The following is a 25,249-nucleotide window of genomic DNA, read 5'->3' as shown; positions in this document are numbered from 1 at the left end:
AAATCTTGTTTCCAATTTTTTCTCCCTCCCTTCCCCCACCTCTCTTCTAGACAGAAAGTAATCCAATATATATTAAATATGTGAATCTTTCTATACGTAGTTCCACAATTATCATGTTTCACAAGAAAAATCATATCAAAAAAGGAAAAAATGAAAAAGAAAACAAAAAGTAAGAAAATAACAAAAAAAGTGAAAATATTATCATGATCCACATTCACTCCCCACAGTCCTCTTTCTAGATGCAAATGGCTCTCTTCATCACAAGTCTATTGGAATTGGCCTGAATCATCTCATTGTTGAAAAGAGCCACATCCATCAGAATTGATCAGTTGTTGTATACAATGTTCTCTTGGTTCTACTCACTTCACTCAGCACCAGTTCATGTAAATCTCTCCAGGTCTCTCTGAAATCATCCTGCTGATAATTTCTTATAGAACAATAAAATTCCATAACATACATATACCATAATTTATTCAGTCATTCTCCAACTCATGGGCATCCATTCAATTTCTACTTCTTTACCACTACAAAAAGGGCTACTAGAAACATTTTTGCACATGTGGGTCTTTTTTTCCTTTTTTATGATCTCTTTGGAATACAAACCCAGTAGAGACATTGCTAGATCAAAGGGTATGCACAGTTTGATAGCCCTTTAGGCATAGTTCTATATTGTTCTACAGATGGTTGGATCCATTTATAACTCCACCAACAATGTATTAGTGTCCCAATTTTCCCGTGTCCCCTCCAACATTATCTTTTCATGTTATCTTAGCCAATCTGAGAGGTGTGTGGTGATACCTCTAGAGTTGTCTTAATTTACATTTCTCTGATGTAGAGATTTAGATTAGATTAGTGATTCTCTCATAGTAATTTAGAGCATTTTTTCATATGAATAAAAATGATTTTAATCTCTTCATCTGAAAATTGTCTGTTCATATCCTTTGACCATTTATTGATTGGAGAGTGGCAACAACGAGCATTTTTAAGGGCTCACTGTGTATCTGGCACTGTGCTAAATGCTAATCATACAAGAAAAGGATAAAACAGTTTCTACCTTCAAGGAACTTACTTTCTAATAGAAGAGACAGCATGCAAACAATTATTTACATGTTTCTACATACAAGGCATTTTGTCAGGCCTTGTAGGGAAAAAAGAAACAAAGACATGGACCATGCCTTTGAGAAACTTAGAATTTATTTGAGAGGGATAAGACAAGTATACAGTTGACTCTAATATAGTGTGTGAGAATAGTAATATTTGAGGATTTTCATGAGAGTCACAAAGTAAATTGCATGGGAGTTCAGAAGAAATTACTTTTGGCAAGGGTAAAGGATAGATTCAAGAAAGGTTTTACATAAGAAATGTGATTTGAAGTGAGCTTTCTACAAAATGCCTAGTTGAATACCTAAGTGATTTCTATGCATACATACTTAAAGAATAAAAAAAATTTAATAGCCAAAGTTGAAGGGAAGAGTATTCCAGGTGAAGGGAGCAGCATGAACAGAAAAAAGAAAAAGAAAATGGAGGACACAGTTGTTAAAGATCCAAATGGTCCAGCTTGAAGGGGCACCATGAGAAATAAAGCTGGAGATGGTCTTGAAGAGCCTTAAGTGTTTAACCTTCACTTCATTGACAATGGGGAGGTTTTGGTAATTTTTCAGCATTTACAATCACCATCAGAGCTGAGTGTAAATGTGAATTTGATTATAATGTGAAAGATGATTTGAAACGGGAGAAAGTAGATGTGGGAATAACAGCAACAGCATAAGCAATATATAGTCTATGGTAGATGAAATTTTCAGAATAAAATAGCCAGAAGGGACAGCACTTAAAAATAACCCAACCCAACCCTTTTGTTTTACAAATGAAAAAAATTGGAGCTCAAAAATTATTTGTCTGAAGTTATATAGTGAGTAAGCAGCAGAACTAGACCTCAAATCTAGGTTTATTGATCCAAAGTTCAATGTTCTTTGCACAATACACAGCAATTTTCTCTTGATTTGATTTCTCACCTAAGGCTAAATTCAGACCCACCAGAGTGACAGCAAGGAATAAGTTTCTTGTTCTACCTGGTCTGGTAATAGACCAAATCCCAAGAATGAGAAATGAGAGAAATGAGTTCTGTCATTCCCAAAGCTTCCTTATCTGATTTAAATCAAAGACTGCTCACTTTATAAAAGTCTATCCATTATACACAATATTCTCTTGATGTTGCTATATGGTTACAAATCGTCAAATCCTAAGATCTCAGAACAACAACTCAAATTTTAAAGCTAACTCAAAATTTAAAGACATTGTAGTCATAAGTAAGCTGTAATATATCACTAAAGATCATTTTCAGGTGAGAAATGGCATAAAAGTCATCAAGAAACTCATGTGTCTAACAAAAGAGATGTTTAAATCATGTATTAAAAATAAGAGATGAGATAGAAAACCTGAGCATTGGGGCATAGAAAATATTAAAAGAACAAGGGGAAGGCCTCCAGTATATAAGTATAGATTCTCTATGAAGAACTCATGAAATGACATGAAAACAGTTACACAAGATGAGAAGACAAATAAGGGTTAAGATTTGCACCAATACATGTATACATATATTGTATTTAACTTATACTTTAACATATTTAACATGTATTGGTCAACCTGCTATCTGGGAGAAGGGGTAGGGGGAAGGAGGGAAAAAGTTGGAACAAAAGGATTTGAAATTGTCAATGCTGAAAAATTACTTATGCATATATCTTGTAAATAAAAAGCTATAATAAAAAAATTTTAAGAGGATAAGAAAAGAAATCAAAAATTCAAAAGGATATTTTTCATAATCACATGAACATGGCTGCATGTATTTGAAAGAATACTATATTAGTAGTTAGGATATCTTAATTTAGAAATTCAGTGACCACACAAAATCAAGAATAAAATAGTTCAGTCTACTAGCTTTAAATTATGGTTCAGCAACATTCTGTGTGGCATATACTAAATTACATTTCATTCTTAGCACTTTCTTACATATAAAGTGGGGGAAACTATTGTCAATATTTACCTCATAGTGATGTGAGGATGAAATGAAATGATCAATGTGAAGTACTTTGTGAACATTAATATTAAGTATAATGATTGTTGTTTTATAGAAAGCCTCAGTTTCTGAAAAAAAATCAGAAAGTAAATTGAAACATGATATTATGATTATATTTGCATTTCCAGTGGTTGGTATATAATAATTGCTTAATAAATGTTAAATTGTTCAAAAAAAAAAAAGATTTGCACCAATGAGGACAGTACACATATTGATGAGTTCCCAGATCCATCCAAATGAGTAATAATCTGCCTTTATTTCCTTTTTAGGCCTTCTATTATCTTTTCTGATTTACTTAGCTTTGGACCTTTTGACTATACTTGAAGTTCCTCATAGCTGGGTATGTTAAATCATAATTTGTAAAACTAAAAACATAATACATTTATCCTCTCCTCCTTTTTTAATCCATTTTCATAGATGATAACTATGGAAGAATCACGATTGGGGTAGAAATTGTTTGATCTATTTTTTTATACTCTTCCAAGTTTGATATCTTTGAATCCAAGAAGATTAAAAAACAGAAAAACTAGGTTTAATCAAAAAGATTAAAAATAAAATATCTAATATCCAAGAAAGAAGATATCTTATGAAAGAAACAAAGATATAAATTTAATACAGCCAAATAAATTATTTTGATCACATATGAATTCAGAAGAAAGAATATTAGTGATTCTTGATCTTCTCCAAAGAAAGAAGAAATTGGTGGAATTTGCTCCTGAGATAGTATGTGAATGAGAAATTTTCTTATAAAAGATAGAAATAAAAAGCATATAAGTGTTGCATTTTTGTGGATTTATTGTAAAAGTAATAAGAAATGCAGGTGATAGGATGCATCCCTGTGAATATAAATTTAAAATTAAAATTAAATTAAAATTAAGATCTTTGGTGGAGAATAGAGAAATTTCCATTATCAACCAACATTTATTGGACAGTTACTATTAATAAGAATATTTGAATAAGATAAGAAAGTTACTTGTGCTTCAGTGGTTGACATAGGTACTCTATCAATGTAGATCTCAACTCTTCCATGACTTCTCATCCTATAATATTTTTGATCATTTCTTTCTACAAACACTCCCTAAAGAATAAACTTAAAACAATGGAGGAAAGATAACTTGTAAGGCAGTGTATACTGTGAGTTTTGCCAAAATGAGAGAATATTTTGTTGCCTGTGTGTGGAACCCATCCATTGGCAAATATTCTGTTGAAATAACTCAATAGGCTGCCCATTTGCCTATGTGTCTTAACGTAGCATATAAATATGTTTTGTTCATCCACTGTGTTTCTCTAATATGAATAGTCAAACCAATCACTTTCAAAAGATCACAGCTATCACTGAGGGGAGTTCATATTGTTTCAGGGATTAATGAAATTAATGTAATATTTTTTAACAAAAGTATATGGAGAATTTCATTACTAATTAGGAATTATTCTATTTGAATATTATGCAGAATATTCCCCTGTTGTGGGTCAGAACTCTTGTACTTGAAACAAGGATTCTTACAAGGTACTAACTCAGTGGAATTGATAATACAATGGTTATCTAGTTTAGCATGGTGATTAATAGTTCTCTAGTTCAATACATGTACTTAGTACTTAATATAGTTCCACAAGATTCACACCTATGATAATGTAATTAAAATAGAGCATATAAGCTGGGACAAACTCAGCCAGACACATCCCATCTTCATCAGTCTTGTGGTGGCTTTCCTGGGGGACCAAGAGACTTGGAGACAAACTCGGAGAAGACGAGAGGACTGGAGGCAGAAGCTCAAGCTCTCAGAGCCATGGAGAGATATTCACTCCATCTCACACCACCACGGTGGCAAGCCTGTCCTCCTCCCCCCACTGAGACCAAGGCCCATCTAAATGGCCTCAAGAAAGCTAGCTGGGCCCCAGGCAAGGAGGCAATAAAGAATTTGGACTTTAACACCTGGCCATTCTTGTGGTGATTACTCTGCTGAAGCGAAGGCTGCTCCAGAGACCTCCAGAAAACCAACCGGAACACTATATCCCCCAATGGCATACATCTTAAGTAAACATATGTCTCCTTGTTTTATGCTTATTTGATATTGATATTCATTAAATCATTGAACAAAGTGGTTTCTGTGATGGCATCTGTCATAGAATCTTGTTTGATTTCAATATATGCTTAATAACTACCTTATTTGAGGAGATCTTTTAAGACTTAATTTTATTCTATCAAGTCAATTTTTTTTAAATAGACAGATAAGGATCTTATATTTACTTGTATGATATATTCTGCTGTAGAAAATAGTCATCAAAAGACCATCTATTCCTGTTAGTACTCAAACTGGTATTATATTTATGCGCTCTCTCTCTCTCTCTCTCTCTCTCTCTCTCTCTCTCTCTCTCTTTCTCTCTCTCTCTCTTTTCTCTCCATCTCTCTATTTCTATCCCTCTCTCTCCCTTTCTCTCTCCATCTCTCTTTCTCCCTCTCTCTCTCCCTCCTTTTCTTTCTCCATCTCTCTCTCTCCCTCTCTCTCTCTCTCTCTCTCTCTCTCCCTTTCTCTCTTCATCTCTCTCTCTTTCTCCATTTCTCTCTCCCTCTCTCTCCCTCTCTCTCTCCCTCTCTCTCTCTTTCTCTCTCCATCTTTCTCTCTCCATCTCTCTCTCTCTTTCTCTCTCTCTCTCTCTCTCTCTCTCTCTCTCTCTCTCTTTCTCTCTCTCTCTCTTCTGTCTCTCTCTTTCCAAATAGATAGGTAGATAAATAGATAGAAAGATAGAGATATACACATGTGTAATATATCAGAGTTAGGGTTGTATTTTAATTCAGAGACCAAAACTTAAATTGGATATCTCAGGAAGCTTCATTGTCTACGTTAGCTTGTCAAAGCTCAGGGAAGCAGGTTGCACTCAGAAAAACACTTCTCTAAACAAAGATTTAAGTCACATTTAAAATCATGCATGGTGTATGTGTTTTTTGTGAACTTGGTTTCTCCCATAGTGACCCAGTCTTTCCAGAAAGTTGTTCCTAATCCTATTCTCTAATAATCATTTGCACATGTGAACTATACTATAATTTCTTCAAAAAGGTATTACCCAGAGGATGCTCAGAGTGAATTTACACACTTCAATGCAACTTTGAGTTTTTGATAGCTAGTCCATATATATTTTATCTTGCGGTCAAGGTCATTTATCTCCCATCTTCCTGATTGAGACTAGTCTGGCACAAGAATAGATGCATGTCAGCAGTTTCACCACAATTCCTTCTCAATAAATACTAACATTAGCAGAACATAGCAACCCCCCTTAAGTCTTAAAACAAGCTATTCTATATCTAATGATTCTCTTCTCATGCTTTTGGCAAAGAAATTCTCAAGATAAAATAAAAATGCCTCTGTTGGATACAACCTACTTCAGATGACCTTTCCAGGCTTACTATAGGCCTTCTCCTTCTTGTACTCTATATTCTAGTTATAATGGTCTATTGCCTGTTTCTATGCATGCAATCCTCTATTTGATGTCTTTATTCTTTTACTCAGATAATTTTCCATGCCTAGAATCTAGAATGTCATCCTCTTCTTCTTCATCTGCAGTATCCCAATAGTTGGATCCAGTGCTGTCACTTACACAAGTCCAATAGATCCTAGCAGTTGCAAGTGCTCTCCCACAAAAAATCACCTGGTATTTGCTTTGTATATAATTATATATTCATTTATTTATGTTCATGTGTTTCCAAGCAATACAGTGCAAACTCCTTGAGCAGAGGGACTATTTCATTTCATTTCTTTGCATCCTCAGAACCTAGTGAAAAGTTGATATATTATAAGTATTTAACAAACATTTGTTGAATGAAATAAAAATGTAAATCCTCCATATAAAAATTTCATGGGAGAAAGAGTGGTATAGTGGATAAGAGAGCTGGCTTTTGAGGAAAGGTCTAAGTTCAAGTCCAGTCTCTTCCACAAACTGAGTGTCTAACCCTAGACAAGCCATTTAATCTTCAAGTGTTCACTTCCTCACATAGTACCATCTAATACAGTATTAAGGTAACAAGAGGACAAATATAGTCTTTTCACTAGAGCTAAGAAGATAGCAAGTCTGTTGTAATTTATGTCTATTTCTTATCCTCTTGTCCCTTCATCTTCAAATGTTCCTAGAATTATCTAGTTTAGGTAGTTCTCACAAGTTTTCTGCAGCATTATTTTGCCTTCAAATTACTTTTTTTGTTTTGACAGGCAATATCACTTATAATTTTCCATCATCCTTCTAAAAAATGTAGAAAATTGGCAAGTACTTCAAGCCAATGCTGTCCTTGTTTTTATGTCCATTCCCAGGGAGGAAATTTGGAACTAAAAATTTGTTTCCGTATGAATTTACATAGCCTTTGGCATTTTTTAAAATAAATTTTTCAGGATTGAGAGGTTAATACTCTGAATATCAATATTTTTATTTTAAAATTTTAAAATTACTTAGTCTAACTGGTTAACGGTTTGATTTCTCCTTGATTAATGATTTACTTTGTACCACTAAGATCTGGGAAGTCATAGAAAATATCTACCTTTGGATATTCTACCTCTCAAATCTTTGAATAAGGTAGGAATTTACAGCCAAAGAAGAACTAGAGAACATTGTGAAAAAACAAAATTGATAACTTTGATAACATTAAATTTAAAAGGTTTTACACAAACAAAACCAATGTAGCCAAGATTAGAAGAGAAGCAAACAGGAGGCAGGTGGGGGAGGGGAGGAAGGAAACACAGTCAATGTTTTTGATAAAGATCCCATTTCTAAAATATAGAGAATTGACTCCAATTTATAAGAATACAAGCCATTCCCCAGTTAATAAATGGCCAAAGGATATAAACAAACAATTTTCAGATGAAGAAATTAAAGCTATTTCTAATAATATGAAAAAATGCTCTAAATCATTATTGACTAGAGAAATGCAAATTAAGACAACTCTGAGGACCCATTTCACACTTCTCAGATTGGCTAAGATAATAGGAAAAGATAATGATAAGCATTGCAGGGGATGTGGAAAAACTGGGACCCAAACACATTTTTGGTGGACTTGTGAAATGATCCAACCATTTTGAAAAGCAGTTTGTAACTATGCTCAAAGGCCTATCAAACTATGCATACCCTTTGATTCAGCAGTGTCACTAATGATTCTGTATCCCAAAGAGTTTATAAAACAAGGAAAAGGGTTCATATGTGCAAAAATGTTTATAGCAGTTCTTTTTGTGGTGGCAAGGAATTGAAAATTGAGTGAATTCTCATCATTTGGGGAATGAATAAGTTATGGTATATGAACATAATGGAATATTATTGTTGTAGATCAGGAGATCATTGTACCAGATCATTGTACCCAGCAGTATCAATATTATAGGACAATCAGTTCTGATGAATGTGACTCTTTCCAACATTGAGATGATCCAGGCCAATTCCAATGATCTTGTGATTAAGAGAGCCATCTACACCCAGAGGGAGGACTGTGGGAACTGAATGTGGATCACAACATAACATTCTTACTCTTTTTGTTGTTGTTCACTTTCATTTTGTTTTTGTACTAATTTTCTTTCCTTTTTGATCTGATTTTTCTTGTGCAGCAAGAGAATTGTATAAATGTGTTTATACATATTGGATTTAACATCTATTTTAACATGTATAACATATATTGGGTTGCTTGCTATGTAGGGGAGGGAATTGGGGGGTGGGGAAGAAGGAGAAAAAAATCTGAAACACAAGGCTATGCAATGGTCAGTGTTGAAAAATTATCCAAGCATATGCTTTGAAAATAAAAAGCTTTAAAAATTAAAAAAAAGAAATTGATCAAAAATTCAAGCACTTGACTATTCTGTATAATACTAATGACAGCCATATTAGACTACTACTTAGCAATTCATATTTACTCAAATTAAAATATATCAAACCTGTATTTAACCAATACAGATGTTTGCAACAAGATTAAGGCAACTTGCAAAAACAATTTAATTCTATACCCTCTAGCTTTGAAAGGGACCAAATTAAAACAAAAAATTGTCATTACATTTTTCTGCAAATGGATTGTTTGAGATAAAATAATACATACTTTCTCCTACCTATAGATATTATAGAGACACCTATGAAAATTCAATGTTTTTGTCAAACCTTGCCCAAGATTAAACTGATAAGATTATTGTTTTCTTTTTTAAAAAAAATGTTAACCCTCTGGTTTATTGCAGGGGTCCTCAAACTACGGCTGCCGGCCAGATGCAGCAGCTGAGGATGATTATCCCCTTCACCCAGGGCTATGAAGTTTCTTTATTTAAAGGCCCACAAAACAAAGTTTTTGTTTTTACTATAGTCCAGCCCTCCAACAGTCTGAGGGACAGTGAACTGGCCTCCTATTTTAAAAGTTTGAGGATCCCTGAGGTCCTATTGCATTAGATTATTAACTGACTCTCCAGTTTGGGAAATGAATATTTTGGGAAAACATTCTGCACTTCATTTTCAAAAAAGAGAAAAACTCTAACTTTCTAGTCTAGAAAGCAGAATATTACATCTCATTTCAATTCTCCAAAGAATTTTTTAATGTCATGCTATTTACTCAAAGTTTTAAATTTTGTTTCTTACTGTTAATTTGAGTAGCATTGGATAAGTTGGTATACAGCCAAAAAGGAAATAGAAATGGATTTTAGATCTTATTTTGAAGCAGCACAAGGTTGGAAAATATGGATCAAATTTTGTCTGTCAACATTCCCATTCCAGCTGAAGAAAAGTACCTAATCCATAAAGAAAAAGAAATGTGAAGTAAGGTTCTCTGGCCTAATGCTTACTTAACCTAGGAAAAATGCATCATCTTGCTATCAACTTAATTGTGCCCCAAAATTATTATAGTTTCTGATCAGATTTTAGATCTTTCCTGAAATTTCCCTTCTACACCATATATACTCTGATAGAAAGACGGAAATATGATACAGTATTCTGAACATTAGATATGTAGTCAGGAGACCTCAGTCTAAACACTGACTCTGTCACTACTATAATTTGTGGAAGTTTTGGCAAGCCACATAACCTAGACCTCAGTTCATCTGAAAAATGAGAATTTCACAACATGCCTCACAGAGGTAGCATAAAAAAGTATCTTTTAAATATTAAAGTACTATAAATTTTATTTAAAGTCAAAAATCAGACTTCTAACTGGTCCTTCAGAATAAAAACATGAGAGGGGAAAAATCTGGTTCATAGTTAAAGGATAATTGCATTAAATTTAGAGTCAGAAAGAACATTAAGGATCAACTAGTCTAATCTCATTTTATAGATGAGGAAACTGAGTGCCAAAGAAGCTATTGCCTTGGCTGTGATCACACACAAAACAAGTAGAAAGATAGGATTTGAATTAGAGTCCTCTGTATTCAAAAATAATCTCCAAGAAACTATTGATTAAACTTTCTCCCCTATTCCCATCTTTTAACATCTACTTTAATAAAATATCTGAGGCATAGAATCAAGGGTTAGATCTGTGAATGGCCTTAGAAAGTATTATAGTAGTTATATTATAATGTGTTAAAATGGACAATGAACCAAAAAAATCATAAGTTATTTTATTACTTTTTCTTTTTAAAATTCCTTACGTCTCCTACCTTGAGGCTTTTTAGATCTGATTCTGGTATTACTTTACGAAGCAAAGCGATAGCCACAGCTAGTTGGTGCAGTGGATAGAACACCAGCCCTGAAGTCAGGAGGACCTGAGTTCAAATTTGGCCTCAGACACTAGCCAGCCATTTGACCCTGGAAAAGTCACAACGTCAATTGACTCAATAAAATAAAACACAAAGTAAAAGTGACTTCTATATCTCTTGTATATGCACCTTCATTAAAGATGTTAGATGAATTCTATGGATTCCTATAGATTCACCAATTATACCCCGGGGAGAATGAAGCTTCATCTCTTTGGGAGTGGAGGGGAGGAGGGAAAGGAAGGAGCAGGGAGGAGAGACAGGGCAGAGATCAATTTAATCCAGAAATACAATTTCCTTTGGATGGCAATGAGGCAGTCTCCCTTGACTGCAAATAAACCTTGGTCTTTTTGTAAACGATCTATGAAAATCTGCCTTTCTCGCCAAAGGGAGATCTGCTGCAGAACTACTGTCGCACGTTGTTATTTCTCTGTGTGTGCAGCATGCGGGAAATGTGACGTTCTCTGATAAATTCCTTGTAACTGTGTAGGCGAGGGGATCTAAAAATAAAGAGGGAATATCTATCATTAAGGTATCATTGCGCCATTCCTGCTATTTGAAGTCTAACATATTCCCTGAGCCTTCTGCTTTTTAAGCCTCCTTTCGGCATTTCGGGTGGGTATTTGCAGAAACTCACAGCAGTGGCTCCCAAGCCAGTCTTCAGTGTGATTGTAAGGATGAGCTAGCTAATTATGGCAACATTAAAAAAAGGAAAGCCAACCACTCTAGTGGGCTCCTTGCTTTTCTCAGGTCACCGATGGAGCTATGAATAGGAATTGTCTTTAATAACTGCTGTGACCACCGCCGCGCCACGCTGCTTCCCCCCCCCAGTAGATTAGGTGATAGATCTTTTCCTCACAAAATACTGAGGTCCAAAAGCTATTTGTCACACATACCCCTTCACCCTGAATTAGAAAAAAGTACTGGAGGAAAAATCTTTTGAAGGAGAGAATGAAAACCGAAACTTAAACCAAGTGCACTATGAGCATAGGTCAGGCACAAAAACATTAAAGTAAAAATTACTCCCAGGGCTAGTTATTGAATAAGATCCCATATAGTACAGTAGTTATGAATTTTAATTTCTTTTTAAATATGCTTTGTAAATTGGAGGTGGAGAATGGAGATTATAATACATATATTTGTATGTTGTACTTGTATATATACATTTATATGTACATATGCATATACATATAAAATATACATAGTTGCTTTAATGAACCTCGTTGCTGTACTTAGGGCTGCGTGCGTGTGTCTGTCCGTGGTGCTGAAACTGGCTCTTCGAGGGATCCGCATCACATGACTCTCCCCTTGGCTGGATCCAAAGCTCTAGAATCTATCAGATTTTCCAGCCGACTGGAAAGCCTAAGGCAAATTCTCCATTGAACGTGGCTCTGCGGAAGAAATGCTTTGGCTGGGAATATCACATCTGGATTCAGGAAACCGAGGCAACGCATTATAACGTGGATTGTAAATACTGGGTTAGGAAAGGAAAAGAAGAAAGAAAGGAGAGGAGAGGAGGAGGGAAAGAGAGAGAAAGAAGAGAAAGAGAGAGAGAGAGAGAGAGAGAGAGAGAGAGAGAGAGAGAGAGAGAGAGAGAGAGAGAGAGAGAGAGAGAGAAAGTGGATGGTTAGGCTCCTGCTTGTCAGGTAGTGAGTGTTTCCCTGGGTCTTAGTCTGAGAAAATGTAAGAATCCAGGATCTTGTTGGCTTCCAAACACAATGCAGAAAGGAATACGGTTGAATGATGGCCATGTAACCTACCTGGGGCTGTTGGCAAAGAAAGATGGCACAAGAAGAGGTTATCTGAGCAAGAGAAGCTCAGATAACACAAAATGGCAAACGAAGTGGTTCGCTTTGCTGCAAAACCTTCTTTTCTACTTTGAGAATGATTCCAGTTCCAGACCCTCGGGATTGTACCTGTTGGAGGGCTGCGTGTGTGACCGGGCACCGTCTCCCAAGCCGTCCCTCTCAGGAAAGGAACCGCTGGAGAAACAGGTATAGGAACTCAGGGGTGCAGAGGAGGGGGATGCGGAAAGAGTGGGGATGCGTACCTCTGTGAGGGACCTGAGGGGCTGGCAGGTCCCGAGCGCTTGAGCGATCCCATACCTGTACAAACACACGCGCGTCTAATATTTCAGGGGCAAGGGCTTCTTTTAGGCGGGGAGCAGCACCTAAAGCACTTTAACTTTAGCCCCTTCCCCAGTTTGTTGGCTGAAGAAGGCAAGAATCTTTTACTTTCACCCCACTCCTTCACTTCCTCCCCTCACCCTGCAGCGAGGGAGAAGACAGGTGTTGACTTCTCCACTGGTTGGAAAGGGAAAGAAGTGACACCAGGCAAGACTGCAGGGGACTTCCTCTCCTAGTCTCTGGGAGACAGGAAAACATTTCTATAACGACTTTTCTTCTCAACTCTCCCTTTTAAAATCGGTTTATTAGAGGTTAGAAATGATTTGAAGGATGAGAAAGGAGAAAAAGAAAAGAAAGATTAATTCTGGCCCCCCATCCCCCTTCCCATCTCCCGGAGCGCCGTAGAGCGGAAGCTGGAGACGCCGAATCTGGATTGTGCCTCTTGCGCAGAGGACTGAGCCTAGAATAGTGCTATTCCTCTCGCCTCCACTCTCCCACCCCCACCCCCTCACTGATACCGCAGCCCCGGTGCTGCCGGGTCAGCTGGGCTCCCTAGCCCTTCCAAGCACAATCCATGATGGAAGGAAGTGGGGGAGAAGGGAGAAGGAAGATGGGCTTGAAGACAGTTTTGTGTGTGTGTGTGTGAGACCCTTAATCAGTAGGACTGGGACAGTTGGCTTGGGAAGGTAGAGGTAGTGGGGGTGAAAATGGAGTGTTGGAGGAAAGAGAAGGCATTTGACCGCGATGAGGGACTCGGTGCATCCCGAATATTACCATGAAGGGAGCTTTCCCGCCCCGCAGTGAGCTAGTAGGAAATAAGACTGGGCTACAATTAGAGTCCAGTGCAAGGGGTTAGTCAGGAAGAGCCGTTGCCCAGAGGCCAGCTTCCAAAGCGCTAATACAGCTTACAAAGGCTTACGGGTTCCGCAAGGGGGTTGAGGCTTAGTTCTTTAGGTCCAAGGAAGTTGGGGTGGACAGTTGCTATACCCATTCCCCACCCCACCCCCACCTCTATTCTCTGTCTCTCTTCCTACTGAGATATCAGTGGGCTTTAATTAGTTAGCTCCTTGCTACCCGACAGTGCCCTCAGATGGACACCGCGCCAAAGAGGTTCTGCTGCAGCGGAGCCTGCCAGCCGCGGGCACCAACCCCTCCTCCTGCAATCGCTACCGCTGCCGCCGCTGCTACCCTCGCCTTCCCTGATCTGCATGGTTAATGGGCACAAGCAGGGCGGGGGCTAGGGCACGAGACCTCCAGAGGAGCGCGCCAGGCCAAGAGGAAAGAGTTGAATCCCACTCTCTCTCTCTGTGTCTGTGTGTGTCTCTGTCTGTCTCTCTGTGTCTCTGTACCTCTCGCTCGCTCTCTCGCTCTCTCTCTATGTGTGTGTGTGTGTGTGTGTGTGTGTGTGTGTGTGTGTGTGTGTGTGTCTGTCTGTCTCTCTATGTGTGTCTCTGTCTTTCCACCTATGTGTCTCTGTCTCTGTTTCTCTCGCGCTGTTTCTCTCTCTCTCTCTCTCCGTCTCTCTCTCTCTGTCTCTCTCTCTCTCTCTCTCTCTCTCTCTCTCTCTCTCTCTCTCTCTCTCCTTTCTCTGCTTCCCCTAGCTACCCTTACTTTTCCTCTGTCCTCAGCTATTTCTCTGCTAGTAACCCCGTCAAATTTCAGTTATAGGGGTCGATCCAGGTTCCATACAATTGATTGTAAATACACCTATCCTGAAAACCACATTTTACTTAATGGTAATTGCTCCTTTCATGGTCTCAGATTCACTGGATTTTACCTAAGTCTTCATCTTCGTTCTTTCCCTACTTCCATTTCTGGTATATTGACAGATTATAGGAGAATCAGTACTGAGTGTCTAGTTTCCTTGGGACCTCGAGTGTTATTTTTTTTCCCCTAAACCCTCTCACCTTTCATATACCATTAGTTGATATTTACTCCCAATTCTGACTTTGAGATAAGTTTGGAGGGAGAGTTGTGGGGTGGGGGAGAACTTGTTACTTTTATTTTGAGATGCTACATGGATCTCTAAAATCATTGGTGTTAGTATTAAATGGTGGGAGGGAAAATGCCAATGGATATTTTTACCCACTGAGTGTACTATAAGAATTCTCCCTCAAAATACACCAGTCCATGGTGTGAATTGATTTGCCTCAGAATTAGAAACTATAAAAACCCTTTAAAATGATGCTATCCTGCTCTTCTTCACAAGATGAGGCAATATTATGCCTTATTGGGAATAGTGAAGTTGCCCTCGTTCAGACCTAAACATGTCACCACATGTGTGGGTTTGGACAAGTCACTGAACTCTCTGAGCTGCATTTAGAAAGTGAATGTTGAATGAAAAGGCTTTTTCATTCTCTAAACTGAGTAAATCTTTTATTCTTCTGAATTTATAATCTGAGGTCCAGAAAAATGAAGTTACTTGGCCCATGTCATGAAATTAGAAACAGTAGTGGAATTAGTTCCTAACTGTTCTCTGTTGCAGCCCAGTGTTTTGTTTTGTTTTTCCCAGTAAACCCTACTGATTTGAACTTAGAAATGAGGTGATTCCAAAAAAAAGTCTCCTTCAAAAGCTTGGTGGTGTTTGTCTCATATAATGAATTATCAGGTGGTCTATAAGGATTTGCTCATTTGATAAAGCTATGGAAGAAACCAAAAATGAAAATCTTAAGAGATAACTTTAAAAGAGCACTACATTTGGAGCTAGTGGAACTGAGTTCAAATTCCTAATCTGCCATTGTGTGATAATGCTTTTGTACCTCAATTTCATCATCAGTAAAATGTTGTTGTATAATCTCTAAAATGTTTTCTTGTTCCGTACTCTATGATACTATATCCCAGCTATTGCATATATTTGGACTGTGGGTGTTAAGGTGTACCTGATTTTCCTCACTGAAACATTAGTAAGTGTTTCTGAAGACTTAGAAGGGCAAGGCTGGGATTAATCACAATTGGACACTGGAATCATTTGCTTGCAAGGGAGATTTATCAGACACCTGTTGATTGATCTAAATGTATGGATTCAGCCCAATAGCTTAGTCTTGCCCCAAAACTCCAGTCAGATGCAGATTTGGGGGTGGTAGTGGGGAATATATGCAGATTGCTTCAAGTTAACTAAAAACATGACGGTCAGATTCCAGAGAACTGAAAAGCTGAAATATATTTCCCACGTAGTTCTTTTCCCTAAAAACAAGCTTATTTTAGTCCTTGCCCCTCAACCTCTGTAGACTCTACTCCTTTGACTAACAGAATCTTAATTTGAATAACAATTATATAATCTACCTGGGGCTGTTAGCAAAGAAAGATGTTACAAGAAAAGGCCATCTGAACAAGAGAAGTGCAGACAACACAAAATAGAAAATAGAATGATTTGCTTTGCTACCCAAAAAAATGTATTCTCCTCTGGAAATGACCCTAACTATTTTAATCATATGCTTATGTTAATAACCAATTCAGATTGACTCTGAGAACCAATTCCATTCAGCAAGCATTTGTAAGCACTTACTATGTGTAAGACACTGTGTTAGAGACACAAAGACAAAGTTCCTGCCCTCAAGGATTTTATTACTGCAATCATCTCTTAAATGATAATTCATGAACACTTAATCAAGGTGATACTCAGTCCAGGATATTTAGACCTGGTTTTCCCCACAAAGATGGTCATCTTTGATAGTTTGAAATGTAAGACTACAAAAACCATGGCTTTTCAACAGATTATAAAATAATGTTAGTAGAAGAAAACTGTAAATCTGAATTGCCATAGGATTCTGAACAAAAAGAGATCAATCATAATGTGACAAAAATCAACTCAAATGAATACCAATGGAAGCTTTGAAAAAGAAAAAGTCACAATGGAAGGAAGTTCTACTCTTCTGCCTTGATGATTATTTATCATATGAGCCTCAGGTTTCTCAGTACCAATTAGCAATGCTTCTCTCCCCATTTCCCATCCCACTCCCACCAAATGTCTCTACCTTTATCATTGGGCCCTTGTCCCAAAGCATGGAACCCAAGGCAATCACTACATAGAGTCCCTAGGGATGGTTCAACTCTTTTTTAATATATTAAACAATAATTCTGAGATCCCAAAGGAAAAGTTAATTATTCAGTGAAATTAATAACTTGAGCCAGGCAGCTAGTATGAAATACTGATTTTATTGGTTTCATTCTTCATGTGGCTCTGAGGAGGGTGTGGACCAAAGTATAAGAAAATATGTGGCCTGGGAAATTTGAGAGAGTTATTTGTATGCCTATATTAGACCTGGTCATATCTTTGAAATAAAATTTTTGTGCAGTGCTTTATTTTTCTCACATGCAGCTACTTCATCTTGTTTCTATATTTCTTTCTTAAAAACATACATTTGCAGACTTTCCTCACCAGCCTACAGCATGAAGTGTCATAACCTGAAAAGTAAAGATACCAATTAAATATATTACAAATTGATCTTTAACACATAAGCTCCTGCTACATTGTGACTACCCACCATAGTATTTAAATAATTTATTTTAAGACAATATATAGAATTTGCTGTTTCTACCTTTAAAATATGAAAATAATAAAGAGGGAAAAACAATTAACATAGAGTCTTATGACTATTGAAGCAAAACAAATGCAGGTTGACCTCATTTTCATAAGAGATTCATGAAAAGTTACATGTAAATATTTTATAAATTTATTATTTTAAATACACATCAGGAACTTGCTATTGGAAGGAATCATATAATAAGAACTTTTGTAAAACAAAGAAGCCTTCTGTTAAGTGAATCACCACTGAAGGTAGTAGTGTTAGAGCTTAAACAACTATAACAACAAAAAATAGAGAATTTCACCTACTTTGTATTTTTCGTAGTATTTTGTTACTATCAAAGGGTGTGTGTGTGTGTGTGTGTGTGTGTGTGTGTGTGTGTGTTGGATGGAAAATGCCAAGCTATTTATCATCAAAGGAATTCAAGTTATGCTAAATATATTCTTATTATTCCGTCTTGTCTGACTCTTCATGACCACGTTTGGGGTTTTCTTGACAGAAATACTGGAGTGGTTTGTTTCCTTCTTTAGTTAATTTTACAAACAAGGAAACTGAGGCAAATAGGATTAAGTGACTTACTCAAGGTGACACAGTTAAGTGTCTGAGGCCATATTTGAACTCAAGAAAAGTCTTTCTGACTCCAGGCCCAACATACTTATTCACTATGCCATTTAGCTGCCTTTTGCTAAATATGTGTCTTCAAGTATGAATAAGGAGGTAATAAAGACCTTTGAAATATTAGTTCCAGCCAACAATATCAATCTAACTTTCTAAATAGTAAATACAAATACTACTAGATTTTTATCATTTTGGTAATAGCCTCCTAAGCATATATTCCTCCCTCCACTAACATCCTGATCTGAACCAGTCTTCACAATACTGCTGAAATAATCTTTTTCATGTATTGGTATGGTCACGTTAGTCCTCTGTTCAAAAACCTTCAATAGCTCTCCATTACTTACCAAATAATATTAAAATTTCACTACCTTTCTAGCTTCATTTCACAATAATGCTCTCCAAGGTATCAATACTTCATTTAAATTAAATTACTCTCTACCTTCTAACCATATGCTACACTCTCCCACTTCCATGCCTTTACTGATATTATTTCCCTTGAAGTTCCTGCCATCCATTCTTTGCCCACTTTATTCTTATTCATCTTTTAAAAACAAACTCAGATGCCACCTCCTCCATGAATCCTTCTATGATTGTCCTAATAAGCAATAAGCAATCCAAGTTTCCCTTGGATCTTGCATAGCAGCGTTTTTTTTGCAACTCTTGAGTGAACTTAATGCATAACATAGGATATTAAAATTATTTTGTGTTTGTGTTTTATTGCCTTCCCAGTCTGTAAGATTCACAAGGGCAGATATAACTCATATAAATTTTGAATCAATCCCAGAATCCAACACAGTGCTTTGCAGACAGTAGTACTTGTTTAAAAAAAAAAGAATGAATGCATATTATTTCTTCACTAGATGAAGAGGAACAGTAGATGAAATTATGGAGAAATTGTTCCTTTTAACCTTCATTTCTGGAAGTTCAGGAGCTTGTATATTTCAAATACTAAAAATCTTAGAAATAAGAGCACCCAATAGTGCATCCTACCTTCTATCTGATGCCACTTCTCCCCCTTCCCCCCTAGGTCTGTGGGAGTTTTGAGCTTCTGCCTAAACCAAGCTTCAGTCCTCTCTTTCATGCAAGTAGCCAAGAACAGAATCCAGCCCACTGATGTTTATTAAGTAACATTTGAAATACAGAGATGAAAGGCACTCTAAGTACATTGCCAATGTCAAAATGTTTTCTTGAAGGTTTCTGTCAGAATCAAGCAGTTACAATAGCAGAATTTTTAGAACTAAAAGAGTTATTAAAAATGACCAAGTCCCACTGCTGACTTTACAGATGAGGAAAATGAGAGCAGTAAGGTAAGGGTTATACATAGAGTGATAAATGTTAGTGCCAAAGCTGGGTCTAGAATTTGATTTTCTTGTCCAGAACCATTAAAAAGCTAGGAAAATCAAAACTTTCCCCTAGAGTCCTAAAAGCAGCTGAAGGCTTTTAGCAGTAGAAAAACAACAGAATTATCATGAAGAAAGCCAACAAGGCAGAACACCATGGTGAGCTAACCCCTTAAGAGGGATTGAGCAAAGATGGCATAGGTCATGGAAAAATTTTAGGGTAATTTAACTGAAGTTGGGGGATAAGGGGGTATTGACATTATAACTTGGCTTTCTGATTGGATACACTAAGGTGGGGTTTCCAAAGACCTCCAATAGGGGTGAAACTGTAAGTTTGAACTGATCCTATCAGTGTCCTTCCCCCCTTGCCTCAGAGAGTATTACACTTATATCTTCAGGATTTCCTATTTAGTTACCCAGGACCTCATCAATTAATACATAGGAAGCACATAGATTCTGTAAGCTTCTGTCCTTCCTCACCTTGATCCTATTCCTGCTGTAGAAAGAGTCTTGCACTAGTTTGTGAAGGTCTCTATTTCTCCTACCATGAAGTAGTTTCCACTCATCCACAAATGAGGGGACATTTTGTGCTATTTACTCCTAGTCTGAAAGATTTGGTATAAGTGGAAAAACTCGATATAGTCTGTTATCCTAAAAAAGACAGACATAGGAAAAGCATTGTATTAGCTCTGTGACCCTGGGCAAGTCACTTAACCCAGTTTGCCTCAGTCTCATTATCTATAAAATAAACTGGATAGAGAATTGGCAAATCATTCCAACCAGTATCTTTATCAAGAAAACTGTAAAAAATGGGGTCACAAAGAGTCAGTCACTACTGAAAAATGACTGAACAACAAAAATCAGTGAGAGACCCTGGTTAGAATCCTGGATCTGTCATTTATTTACTATGTGACTTTTAGTATGTGAGTCCTCTCCTCTAAACCTCATTTTCTATTTTTCTAAAATGGGAGGAGAAAGAATGAGGGGAAAAGATCTTGAACTATGTATTCTTGAGCTCTAAATAAGTTCAGTTTATGGAATCAATGTGAAACCAATAGCATTTTAAAGGTGTTTTCATAAACTTGATCCCTAGTTTTTTCAGCTCTTAGTATTATTTGGGGGACACTAGTGTACCACTGGTCAACAAAGATCACACAATTAGAGCCCTAGGTTGAAACTCAGTTTCAAAAATTCAGTTCCCAAAATCAGTAGAAATAAAAGTTGAAACAGATTTTAGGCAAGTTTCATATCACAACAGCTGGATATATTGGCTTTTGGCTGAATCATTTTTGTGCAACTTTATCAATTCATTTCTTCAGAACTGATTATATTACCATTCAATTGTTTAGAACTAGAAAACAACATCCTTCAATTCTGTTTGGTATACATTGATTGTGAGGACATTCCTAGATTACCAGTTTATATTAACATTATTGTCATCAACTTGATGATATTTTTCTCTAATAATTTTGTCTATGTTAAGGACTATGAGCATATCAAAATGGAATTAAGTTTTAAAAGTAAAAATTATTTCCAAGGCCAAATAGAACTTTAACACATTTTTAATATTCCAAGAGTATTTTAAAGAAAACAGAGAATCTACCAATTAGTTATCTAGGATCCAATATTCACAAGATTGTTAAATGAATGACTGAATTAACAAAAAAAAATTATTAAGGATTATTATGTTCTAGGCACTATGGTAAACACAAGGGTGCAAAATTAAAGACATCCTATACTAGTTGTTGGATATGCAGAAACAAAAAACATAATAGTCCCTATCCTCAAAGAGCTTACATTCAATGGGTATTCAGCTAAGTAGAAAGAAAGTTGAGGAAGAATAGCATTAATAGCTGAGGAAATCAGGGAAGGCTTTATAGAGGAGATGGCATCAGAGGGTCCTTGATGAACTTAAGGATTATGAGAATAATAAGTAAGCAGATTCTATATGTGGTAAGGTGACAAATGAATGAAGTAGAAGTTGGGAGGGATGAAATGTCAACATGGGGAATGGTTAGTCTAGTGTGGCTGAAATATATATAGAGGGGAGAAATGAGAAATGAAGCTGGAAAAAAGAGATTAGAATCAGACTGTAGCATCCTGATCTTAATTGTCAGTCTGAGTTGTTTGATTTTAGTTTAAACAGAGATTCTTAACCTGGAGTGTCTTATTTAAAAAAAAAAAAAAATATATATATATATATATATATATATATATATGTATGTGTATATATATAAAGAGAGAGACAAGAGGCAGAGACAGAGAGACCGAGAGAGTTGTATTTCAGTGTAATCATCATCATTAATAATCCTGTGTATTTTATTTTTAAAAGATTATTCTGAGCAAAGTTTCATAGGCTTCACCAAACTACCAAAGACATCCAGGACACACTTACAGAGAGAGAGAGAGAGAGAGATACAGAGACAGACAGAGACAGATGAGACAGAGACAAAGAGAAAGAATGAGAGGTAAGAACCCCTAGTCTTAAAGCAATTGGGAGTTACTGAAAAGTCGAGCAAGTGACATGGCATGGACCTCAGCAGGTGAGTGGAAGATGAATCAAAAAGGAAAAAAGAATAGAATCAAGAAAGAATGAAAAGATGCTGCAAAGTGTCATCAATGGACAGAAGATACAATAAAGAAAATGTAAAGTTGATGAAAAGAAAAACTTTCTGGTAATTGGTGTTATCTAAAAGTAGAATAGACTGCCAAAAGAGAGAGTGGGTTCCCATTACCGGAAGAATTCAAGCAAAAGTTGGGTAATTGCTAATTAGATGAATTGTGATTAAGATTCTTTATTTGGATATGGGTTGGACCAGGTCACTCCTAATATGTCTTCCAACTCTGAAATTCTGTGATTATTGACAAGGCTTAAAAACTTATTAGATGTGGAAAGGATTAAAGATTTGGGAAGAGACAAGGTGGAAGCTGAGGTTTTGAATCCCAGGAACTGATAGTGCCTTCAATAACTATTGTTGTTTATTAGTACTTGAAGGTTTGTAAAGTGCTTTACACATATTATCATTTAATCCTCCCAACAATCCTGTGATGCAGATGCACATTTTGCAGATGAGGAAACTAAGGTAGGCAATGATTAAGTGACTTGCTCAGGATCACACACAATCTGAGGCAGAATTTGAACTCAAAATTTCCTGACTTCAAGACCAGCATTCTAACCAATGTACCACCTAGCTTCCTATTTCCCAACAGAAGCAGAAACGTTTTAAGAGTTTGAAGGATGACCATCTTTTTTCGGACATGTTGAGTTTGATATGCCAACAAGACATCTAGATAATGATGTTCAGCAGATGGTTGGTGATGTGTGCCTAGAATTCAGAAGAGAAATTGGGGATATTTATAAATAAAATTTATTTTATTTATATTAAATAAAGAAAGAAAGCTTATAAATAAATAAAATTTGGTAACATTATGGACAGTTGCATGATTCAGTGGATAGAACACCAAGCTTTGAGTCAGAAAGTAGCTGCCCACTGGGGATCCAATTGGCCAGTTACAGTTGGGCAACACAACTCCTTCTTTTCTTCCTTCCTTCTTTCCCTCTGCTCCTTTGCTCCCTTCTCTCTCTCTGTCCACATAGGAAATATTCCCTCACCAGAGGCTTCTCAGCCCAAAAGAATATAAATTTTGGTCACTGAAACCTAGCAATCTATCTTGGATTTAGGGGCTAGGTTTCACCCAAATCACCCTGCATCTCTTTAGGAGCAGAGGCATTGCCTTAGACATACTGAGATCTGGGAAAGAATTTAGTTTAAAAAGACCAAGGTTTTCCCCTACATCTGGGACCATCTCCAGTTGTCCTGATCTTTATCTTGTCCTTGGACCCAAATGGCTCCTTAGAAAAGAGTGAGACTGATAACATATCCTTCCTGATATCATGGTACTCTTTGAGAAGAAAGACACACAATTGTCCTTAACAAATCCCCACCAATATTCTACCCCTTGATGATCATTCAGTAGCCTCAACTGATTTTTAGAAAAGTCAGGTATAGAAGAATAATTGCTCCAAAACATTCCCCTCCAACAGGGAGACAGAGCACTCTTTACACATATACAATCCCTCAGGAAATGGGTCGGAAACATAGTAAAATGATAATGAGACAACTGTTCAGAGAGATTCCATGTTGCAAAGGAATAGTTTATAGTTCCTGATTACTAGAAATCTTTTTCTTCCTTTGTTAAGTCCTAATGAGGTTCCATATCTCAGGATCCATAGTCAGGATTTCTCTTTATCACAAGTAGTCATGATTCCTAAAATTGTTATCATACTCAGTAATAACTTTCCATAATCGTATATAGGTACTGACAGCCTCTATCATTGTTTTTTACCCATTCAGAGCTACTTTTACCAGGTACAATGACTCCAGTAGCTGGTAGAACTTCTGACAAAATTTTAGGATTTCCTGACCTCACATGTTCATTTGGGAGCAGGGAAGATAGATAAACTTTTTTATCTCCCTGGGAAATTCCCTATCTTAGACTTAAAGCTTGAGAACATTTGCCACTAGACTGGTCTTTTGTTGGATTTTGTGCTTATAATTTTTTTTTTTGCTATTTTATATATAAGCTCAGGGTTATATATGATTCTTTCAACTAATAAAATATTTCTTTGTGGTCTCATCCATCTTTATTCAATGATGAGCATTTTCCCTCTCTCAAATAGATTAAGAACTTGTTCATACCTACCTTACACTTTTGACTGAACTATCTGGAACTTCTGTTGTTATTCAGTTGTTTTTCAGTTGTATTTGACTCTTGATGACCTCGTTTGGAGTTTTCTTGGCAAAGATACTGGAGTTGTTTACTATTTCCTTCTCTAGATCATTTTACTGATGAGAGAATTGAGATAAACAGGAGTAAGTGACTTCTTCAGGGTAACACAGTTAGTAAGCATCTGAAGCCAGATTTGAATTTAGGAAGAGGAGTCTTCCTGACTCCAGACCCAGTACTCTATTCACTGTGCCACCTACCTGCCCCATCTGGAACTTCTGGAGTTAGTTTAACTGGGATTGAAATCCTACACATATCCTTACAATGGTATGATCCTGTTCTGGAACCAGTTAAATTTTTAGTGCAAGCATTTTACCTCAGAATTTGATAAATACTACAAATCAAGGCTTGATTTATTATTATTTTGGTTGTCTAGACTGAGAGAGTGTCAGAATAAGTGTTAATGAAGCAGATTAACTAAAATTTGTCCACTAGAGAGCTGGTTGTCAATCATTTACCAGAACACTCATGGACATAAGCCAGACATAAAAGAAATCTTTTTAGTGACTCAGTTATGCTTCCATTCCCCACTCTTTCAAATTTTCGTTCATTTAGAGCTGAAAGGGACCCTCAGAGTTCATCTGGCTCAAATCATTCATTTTGTACCTAGGAAACCAAGACCCAGAGAAAGTAAATAATTTGCCCAAAGTTACACAAGTTATCACTTATCTATATATGCATATGTGTACATATGTATAAGCAGACAAAAGTCAATTCATTTACCCTATCTATCTAAATTCAAGCAGATCATTTAATCTTTCTGAAATTTCATTTCTTCAACTACAATGGAATCTGGATCCAGGTCTTCTTAGGTCATCTCTAGTGATCTTTCCACTAATACCCAGGCTACCTCTTTATAATAGTGAAATACATTGGTTCTATAGCATCACCATTATGACATTAAAATTATTCATCCAGAAAATTAAGGGAAAATAAACTTATTAAATTGGTAGCTAAATAATATGGTGACTCACATGACTACAATATGAGCACAGAAAAAATAAAAAAGCAGAAGCTTCTATTACACCTCCTTTTGCATAGTGATAAATTGTCAGGCAATCACATTGGCCTGGTTTTTTTTCCCAATTAG

General features: G+C 36.5%; 1 protein-coding gene across 2 annotated transcripts in view; it reads left to right on the top strand.

Moving 5' to 3' along the window:
* Nucleotides 1–12,054: 12,054 nt before the first annotated feature.
* The window catches only part of RASGRF1 (Ras protein specific guanine nucleotide releasing factor 1), a 208,526-nt gene continuing 195,331 nt past the window's right edge, over nucleotides 12,055–25,249 (top strand). The window contains exon 1 of one of the 2 annotated variants that reach the window (XR_004232452.1): nucleotides 12,055–12,755. Coding sequence is in view for 1 of the 2 variants with exons in the window: in XM_012542350.2 (XP_012397804.1) it covers nucleotides 12,480–12,755 (276 nt within the window). In the remaining variant the exon portion in view is untranslated. The remainder of the gene's footprint in view (nucleotides 12,756–25,249) is intronic. The other variant, XM_012542350.2, reaches the window with a different exon arrangement.

The sequence above is a fragment of the Sarcophilus harrisii genome, chromosome 2, assembly GCF_902635505.1.
Source record: "Sarcophilus harrisii chromosome 2, mSarHar1.11, whole genome shotgun sequence".
Lineage (NCBI taxonomy): Eukaryota > Metazoa > Chordata > Mammalia > Dasyuromorphia > Dasyuridae > Sarcophilus > Sarcophilus harrisii.
The sequence above is the reverse complement of the archived record's forward strand: the minus strand, read 5'-3'. Positions and strand labels throughout refer to the sequence as shown.